General features: G+C 38.3%; 1 protein-coding gene across 1 annotated transcript; it reads right to left on the bottom strand.

The window, feature by feature from the left end:
* Positions 1-5,635: 5,635 nt before the first annotated feature.
* On the bottom strand, positions 5,636-8,507 carry LOC126709164 (40S ribosomal protein S6-like). Its single transcript, XM_050409278.1, has 6 exons — positions 8,346-8,507; positions 8,198-8,262; positions 6,873-6,930; positions 6,690-6,798; positions 6,264-6,536; positions 5,636-6,095 (listed from the first exon to the last, which is right to left on the bottom strand). The coding sequence occupies exons 1-6, from the start codon at positions 8,349-8,351 to the stop codon at positions 5,857-5,859; spliced, it is 750 nt and encodes a 249-aa protein (XP_050265235.1). The 5' UTR covers positions 8,352-8,507; the 3' UTR covers positions 5,636-5,856.
* Positions 8,508-8,722: the final 215 nt, after the last annotated feature.

Raw genomic sequence — 8,722 nt, 5'->3', positions numbered from 1 at the left:
AACTTCTTTTCGAGCTTAATGCTGTGGATTTGGGGTACTCAGGGAACAAGTTCACATGGGCCAGAGGTAAATGGGGCAAAGCTTCTATCAAAAGAAGGCTTGATAGGGGAGTGGCAAACATATCTTGGAGGCTTGCTTACCCAAGGGCAACCATCACGCATTTAGGTGCTATCAAGTCAGACCATGCCCCTATTCTGTTGGATACAAACCCAAGTGATAGTTTTGCTCACAGGCCTTTTAGGTTCAAGGCGGTTTGGCTGAGGGATGATAGATGTAGTGATGTCATTGAGGAAGCTTGGAAGGGAAAGGTATCGGGCTCAAAGTTTATTAAACTGTACAAAAAGCAAGCTGCAACTAGAGAGGCCCTTCGCAAATGGAATAAGGAGGTTTTTGGTCGATGCCAAGACAGGATAAACTCTCTGCTCAAGAAAATAAAGGATGTCCAAGAGAGGCAACCTTCACATGAAAATGGTCTTCTGGAAAATGATCTTCAAACTGAGCTCTCTGAATGGCTCCTCAGAAGCGAAGTAATTTGGAGACAAAAGTCCAGGGAATTGTGGCTCAAACTAGGTGATAAAAACTCAATGTTTTTTCATCTATCCACCATCATTCACAGGAGAAGAAATAATATAGATGCAATAAAAAATGAGGAAGGAACATGGATCAATGAGTCTAGCCAAATCAGAGCCCATTTCCGTGATAATTTCATTGACCTTTTCAAAGAAGAAGTTTGTTTCCCTGAACACCTGGATCACTTGGTGCTGCCTTGCATCACTGAAGAAGAAAATGAGGGATTACAGTGCATCCCAACCTCGGAGGAGATCAAAGATGTTTTGTTCCAGATGCAGGACCTAAAGGCCCCAGCCCTGACGGTTTCCCGGCACTGTTTTACAAACAACTCTGGCCAACAGTGGGAAACGATGTCATAAAGGCAGTAACATCATTTTTCACCGAGGGATCAATGCCAAAAGAGGTAAATAGCTCCTTAATTGTCCTCATCCCTAAATTATCTAACCTTACCTCTGTCAATCATTATAGGCCAATTAGCCTTTGCAACGTGGTCTACAAAATTATCTCAAAACTCTTGGTGGAAAAGCTTCGACCTCTACTGGATAAGTTGATCTCCCCCACCTAATCGGCTTTTATACCAAATAGGTGGATAGCGGAAAACCAAATCATTGTTCAGGAATTACTCCACAGCTTCAAGACCCGCAAGACAAAGCTAGGTCTCATGGCAATCAAGCTTGACCTTCAAAAGGCATATGATAGAGTGAATTGGAAATTTCTGTTTGCTGTACTTCTTCACTTTGGATTCAATGAAACTTTCACAAATTGGATCATGTCTTGTGTATCTTCAGTCTCATTTGAAGTGGTTGTAAATGGGGGCAAGTCTGCGAGATTCAAGCCTAGTAGGGGGCTTAGGCAAGGGGATCCACTATCCCTTTACCTTTTCATATTGGGACAAGAAGTGTTATCCAGACTTATAGAGCACGATCTCAGGCTTAAAAATGTTGCTGGCATAAAGACTAGTATCAGTGGTCCGACTATTTCTCATGTTATGTATGCCGATGACATTGTGTTGTTCTCAAAAGCCTCCAGAAAAGATGCAAAAAGCCTAGTGAAAATCTTGGAGAAGTACTGTAGGTGGTCAGGCCAAGCTATCAACAGAAGGAAGTCGGGGGTATTTTTCTCAAAGCATACCCATAGCCATGTTCGAAGGTCCATAAAAGGCATCCTCCAAGTTAAAAATCTAAAAAAGGAAGCAGTCTATCTAGGAGCGCCAATGTTCATGTCAAGGGCACCTTCTAAGGACTTTGCATTCCTAGAGGATAAGATTGAAGCGAAACTATCAGGTTGGAGGAGCAAATGCCTTTCTTGGGCAGAGAGAAGGACCTTGATAAACTCGGTGGCGTTGTCAACACCAATCTACTCTATGTCCTCTTTCTCTATTCCAAACAAGGTGTGTAACAGAATGGATGCCCTAACTAGAAGGTTCTCGTGGAACCCGAACAAACGTGAAGGTAGATTTCTAGCATGGAAAGATTGGGATAGCTTATGCTGTCCAAGAAGTGAGGGTGGTTTAGGGTTCAAAAAATCAAAAACCATGAATTCTGCCTTACTGGCAAAGTTGGCTTGGATGATCGCAACCAAAAGAGATAGCCTCTGTATGAGGATTCTCAGAGCAAAATATAGGGTAAAAGATGAATGGCTGAGGTTAGATGCAGCTAGACATGCCTCCCCTATTTGGAAAGCTATAGAGAAAGCTAGGGAAGTGGTTCGGAAGGGAGCTTGTTTCATTATTGGTGACGGGGAATCAGTTGATGTATGGCTGGACCCATGGGTACCCTGGTTAAATGGCTTCATCCCCACACCAAAAGATGGATCAATTGTCCAATTGGAAATGAAGGTAGCTCAACTCATTGACTTTGAACGCACACTTGGAGAACATCCTTGGTACAGAATATCTTCAACCCCACATCAGCTCAAGCTATTCTCTCCATCTGCATCCCTTCCACACCGTGCCCAGACAAGCTCATGTGGATTCCGGACTCCAAAGGTTTATTTTCTGTCAAATCAGCCTATAATCAGATGCTGTCAAACACCCCTTCCCAAGCATCCTTTGCTGTAATTTGGTCCAAAATCTGGAAATTAAGGGGTCCCGAAAGAATCAAAATGTTTCTTTGGAGAGTTGCTGCCAATACACTTCCTACAAGGGAAAATTTGATGACCCGAATGGACATTATTGAGCCATGGTGTGTTCTCTGTAATTAGGAGGTGGAATCTGCTTCTCACCTATTTTTCAAATGCCTGCAAAGGCGCTCTGGTTTACAGCATGTTGGGGTTTCAAATTAGAGGATGTTCAGTTAGCACAACCTTGTGACATCATTAAGCTCATACTAGAACCACCAGAAACCTCTTGTCAAGCACAAGATCGCTGGCTGGTATCACTTAAGATGGCGCTCACTCTAAAGGAGATATGGTACATCCGTAATGTTTTCATTCATCAAAAAGGTACCACTGACCTTAAGGCATCCATTGGCAGAATTGGGGAAAAGTTTAAAGAATGTACAAGAGTTTTTTCTCATCCTCAAAACTCTAAAATGGCACAACCTATGATCCGTTGGTCCCCACCCCCTTCGGAATTTATCAAGCTCAATGTGGATGCAGCTATTGCTCAAAACACCTCAGCGCTTGCAGTAGTAGCCAAAAATGAACAAGGAGCGATTCTGATGGCCTGGTCCAAGATTATGCCAAAGAGGTCTCCAATCGCAGCTGAAGCTGAATCTATCTTGTAGGCACTGCACCTAGCCAATGGTGAGAAATGGAGGAAGATCATTGTGGAAAGTGACTCAAAAATCTGTATTGACTCTATCCTTGACCACACGGCCAGCCACCAATGGGCTATCTCCTCTCTTGTTTATGATATTTGGCGGTTAGAAAAATCTTTTGTTTCTTGTCTGTTTTTTTGGGTTAAAAGAAGTGGAAACGCTGCTACTCATGAAGCAGCAAAGTACACAATTCAGTCTTGTTCTTCTTTTTCTTTTTGTGCGGACAATCTCCCAGCCTCTGTGGCTTCTATTTGTTTGGGAGATGTCTAGGCTTTGTCTCTTTCTGTTTAATGGAATATATTGAAGGTTATCAAGAAAAAAAAAAAAAAAAGGCTCCATTGGTGGAGCTATAGCCAAAAAATTTGGCTTCCTTGCTATAGTGCACAACTAAAGATGGTTGTGCATGGTAGCTTAAAGGTAAAAAAATAATAATAAAATAAAATAATAATAATAATAAAATTTATTCTGTGTTCACACTACTTTAATTATTTTATTGATTTCTTTTCTTTTTTCTTTTTAATATTTTTTCTCTTCCTTTTCTTTCATCTATGTTCATCCGTCTCTCTCATTTTCTCTACTCTTTCGTTTTCTTGCTCTTTTCTTTTCTCAAAACTCTCTCTTTCTTCTCAAAATTTTCACTTAAATTCTTTTCTTTTTCTTCTCAAATTTTCTCTCTTTCTTCTCAATTTTTTCTCAAATTTTCTCTCTTTCTTCTCAATTTTTTCTCTGCTGTGTGAAGGTCTCTTCTTTTGCCGTGTAGGTGTAGGTGTGGTGAGTCATGCCATGGCTGTGGGTGTGGTGGGTCATCGGCGTTGTGGCCATGCCGTGGGTATGGTGAGTCATCGATTTCGAGTCATGTTGTGGGTGTGAGTTTGTGCCGTGGTGTTTGTGGGTCTTGCCGTGGAGTTTGTGTGGTGGGTCATCAGCGTCATGGTCATGCCGTGGGTGTGGTGGGTCATCGGTTTTGGGTCATGCCGTAAGTGTGGGTTGCCGTTTTATTTTTGTAGTTGTGGGCTAATTTTCTTGGGTAGTTGTAGGTTGATTTTGGTGGTTGTGGTGGTGGGCTGTGTGAAGTGGTAGCTAACTGGTAGTTGTGATTGTTGTTTATTGAAGTAGATATATTATTTTATTATAGTGGATATATTATTTTAATGTGTTGTTTATGTTATTTTATTGTGTTGAAAGCTAAAATAAAACTACTGATATTGAGTGTTTTGTAAAATGAGAAAGTAAAATAAATAAAGTAATTTTTGGTGGAGTCAAATAACTAAAATTATGGATTCACTAAGGTGGATGCTTAGTTTTAAGTAGAGACAAAATTAAAGGACAATCCAGGAAAAATACTCCTTTACCTCTCACTAAAACTGTTACTATAACTTCTCATCAATAAATTGAAGTACTGCCATACATCTTTATTTTTTATGAATTGCAACCTAGTTGTTAAAACAAAACATAAATAATTGTCTTCTCTTTCCCTTCTTTTGTTTATCTTTGAGGCATTGGCATAAGCAGTTTTCTTAATACTCCAAAAAAAAAAATTTTAATGTTTTCTTCCTCCTATATTTGTATGTTTGTACATAGAAACACAAAAAAAGAACAGTTGATGCAATATAAAAATATAAATAATTCTTTTAATTAAAAAAGACTTTGAACACGTGTCAACATTATGGACAAGTCCATCAACATCTAGGAACATAAGAGAAAGTAGCTTGACAATTGTTAACCGAATACTTTTGTCTGTAAATAAGCATATTTGATTCCATTCATAAATCTATTTTCTTCCCTATGAGTTTAGAGTGATCTAATATCAGATATAATGGGGGCTTATTTCCCAGCTTGAAGTTAAGGATGGGTTGTTTATGCAGTCAATGATCAAGTTCGCATACCCTTAAAAAGTAATCCAAACGCACACACATCAAAAGCCAAACAAAGTTTTTGGGAGGCCAATATTTCATAGGATTTCCTGCTAGGAGAGCTCTAGATGCCTCTACCCAAAAAAGTAACTTCCATGGATATTAATAGAGGTGCTAAATATTAAAAACTTAGATTTGATAAGCAGTGAGTTCAATTATTAATATTCTTTTTTGCATGTATCTCTCTTTTTTTTTTTCAGGAAAATAAAAAGAACAATCATTAGTTAAAACTTAAAAGCATCAATTGATTGCCAACAGGCTTATAGTCCCATTGACACCTACCCAATTCCCAGCCGTTGTGCCACCGGTTTGTCCAGCCTCCCCTCCCTTCCCCTCCACAAGAAAGCATTAACGACAATCAAAGATCTAAAGAAATGCATACGAACAAAACAATAACCTGTCAATTATAGGTAAATTACTACGCAACATTAAAAAAATCTCCATTACAAGAAACCATCAACATGTAATACGATGAAAAATCCATTGAAAAAAGCAAACATAGAGTACTTTCACAAAACAGGAAAACAATATCAGAAAATTTCATTAATACTCATCTTTTAACCAAAATTTCTAGACTTGAGAGAGCATGGACCTAGCTTAAGAGATGCATGAACCTAAGCCACAATAGATGGCTTAGATGCAGCAGAGAGCCTGGATCTTTTCTTGGCTAAGCTCTCACTACGACGTTCTCTTTGCTCCTTCAATCTTGAGGCAAGGAGCTTATGATACTCAACAGCAGCTGCCTTGGACTTGGCAATTCTCTTCTTCTTATCTGCAATCCTTGCTCGCTTCCTCTGCAAAGTCAATGGAGTGACCAACCTCTGAATCTTGGGAGCTTTGCTTACTTCCTTCCCTGCCAATTGCACAAGCAGCATTATACTTAAGAATTAAAGAAAACACAAAGCTAACCACCATAGTAACTGAATTACTATTGAACCTTCTAAATCAAACATTTTAAAGGCTAACAAGTATATCCAGAGTCTCTAGCCCAAAACATTAACATTGAAATTAGGAAACTTACCAGCTTTTGTGGTAAATGTTCGACGATAGGTGTTGACATACTTTCGAACATCATCCTCCTTTGAGAGATTGAAAAGTTTACGGATCTTAGATGCCCTCTTTGGACCTCTCATTCTTGGTTTCTCAGTGTCAGTCAGACCAGGAAGGTCACTCTCACCCTTCTTCACTATAACCAAGTTCAGAACAGAAAGGTCTTGGCTAACAATGCATCCACGTACAGATTTCCTCCTCCGTTCTCCGTTGCGCCTACCGTGCCCACGGAAGCAAGGAGTTCCTGGCCAGATAAATATAAATATTTCTTATCATAATCCTTTAAGACAATATAATCAGTCTCTAACAAAGCATGTCATTGGCTATGATGAACCAAGATGCTTCTAAGAATTTTGGTAAATTGTAGCATGCACTAAAAACAAAAGGTTTGGCTAACCTCTGTGAAGCAAGAGACGGACACGACCAGGAGTTAACACTCCCTGCTTCATTGGGAATCCTTGCTTGTCACAACCTCCCATGATTTTAAAAACATAGCCCTTAAATTCCTGCAAAACAGATATTTGAGAAAACTAGAACTTGTAGCAGGATTTGACAAATGAAAAACATAATGGGTGCATACCTCTCCAAGAGAATCTCCGCTGACCTCTTGTGAAATCCTCTTGTCAAAAAATGCTCGGCTGCAAGTTCAAAGAAACAAAATAAAACATGAGGAATTATCACTAGCAGAAGCTTTAAGTAAAAAAAATTTGCTATTTCAATTGACTCATATAATCTAGATATACACCATATTGGTTACATATTTTACATATAGCCTCAAGGTAAAAATTCAGAAGTTACCAATCAAAAAATCATTGGTACAAGTTCGAAAAAAGCAGGAACATGATTGATATTAATCAAGCATAGGTACAACAAAAATTTGGTTGATAACAACAGAATCTTCAAACTAATGTCTTTCTGTGCTAGTTAGTAACATTTATAATTTTATAATCAACTAGCTTAATGACATTTAAACCGATTAGCTAAGATTTTCTATAATTAAGAAAGAAAAAACAAACGGAAACACTAAAGCACATGGGAAGCATATTAATGCTGACCCAATATAGGCCAAAAAATAAAAATTTAAGTCACTAGCAATATAAGAGTAACAATGTGTGAAAATATTTCTCTATGTCAAAATCGTTACAGGAAAATACTATGTTTTCTCTGCAAACTGATTGTGATGATACAGTGCCTTCTGTAAGTGTAACGCTCATTAAGCTCATAATTTTATCTGAACATATTCCAATGATATATGTTGAATTCCAAAATTATATTTGCAAGAAATTAATGGACAGAGTTTAATTATGAAAAATTGGAATTCAAGTCAGGTTTCTAGATTTATTTGTTTAAACCCATGTAAGGATGCAACAATATAACTTGCTTAAATGCCTATTACCTTTTACAGGGGAAACAGAGGACAGCATTGATTATATACAATTGAACATAGCTTAACATTAAAACCCGAGAAACCAGGCCGGCAACATTTGATTAGAAAATTCCTGGGCAACATTCTACATTAAAAGCATAAGCAAAATAAAATAGCACAAGGTGACATGCACAAAATGATTGTGAAACAGGCTATTTTGGCTTTGGCCGTGAAATTCCGCGACTTTCATTAAATCATTTCATTTCCTTTTCCAATCCCATTAATCTTTTTTATCATAGACCCTGCTTTTACTTGTTCCAAATTCTTTTTCCTTAAAACACAGTAACTAAAGACAACATGTTAATGACAGATTTAGCTGGCCCCAAAAAAAATGAGTTGAGTTATAGGATTCATTCAAACAATTGAAAGATAAGCAAGTCCTCTTTGGTATGAAAGCTATTAATTTTATTAGTACACAAAAAAAAAAAAAAAAAAAAATTGAGTCTGTAAATGAGAGAGAGAGAGAGAGAGGAACTAACAGCTTCTGGTCATCGTCGATTTCGAGCTTCTTTTGGCACCCAGTAGTTGGGTTTGCGATGTTGAACTGCAAAACGAAAAAGAACCTCACAGTTAGTTTCTAAGTATTCGTGTGTGTGTGTGTGTGTTAGAGAGAGAGAGAGAGAGAACCTTCATGTTGGATGTGAGAGAATGGGGCGGAGTGGAGCAGATGCGGCTGCAAATGAAGATGACAGAAAAAGAGGAAGCGAAGCTTGTGCTTTCGTTAGGGTTTTGTATGATGCGCTTCGGAGAGATACTATTATGTGGTTTTTTTTTTTTTTTTGGGTTTTGGGTTTTTTCCCAGACGAATGGGGCCAAGGCCCAAACCTTAACAAACGGAGTCTGGCTCTTAGAGAGATCAGACCTCAATAGTAGGCTCAGCCCATGCCATATAGAAATTGGGTTTCAAGCTTTCAACAACAAATCCTTCAAATATTGGTAATAGAGTTTAATTTTTGTAATAAAATTTTATGCAAACTATTAGTAATGGAGTTTAATTTACACTA

Source organism: Quercus robur, chromosome 12 (assembly GCF_932294415.1).
Source record: "Quercus robur chromosome 12, dhQueRobu3.1, whole genome shotgun sequence".
In the NCBI taxonomy this organism is placed as follows: domain Eukaryota; kingdom Viridiplantae; phylum Streptophyta; class Magnoliopsida; order Fagales; family Fagaceae; genus Quercus; species Quercus robur.
The sequence above is the reverse complement of the archived record's forward strand: the minus strand, read 5'-3'. Positions and strand labels throughout refer to the sequence as shown.

Excerpts from the sequence above, each read along its gene's own strand:
- LOC126709164 (XM_050409278.1), bottom strand. Across the intron at positions 6,931-8,197 it reads ATCGACGATGACCAGAAGCT|CCGAGCATTTTTTGACAAGA; the intron begins GTTAGTTCCTCT and ends TTGAACTTGCAG. Across the intron at positions 6,096-6,263 it reads AACATTTACCACAAAAGCTG|GGAAGGAAGTAAGCAAAGCT; the intron begins GTAAGTTTCCTA and ends TGCAATTGGCAG.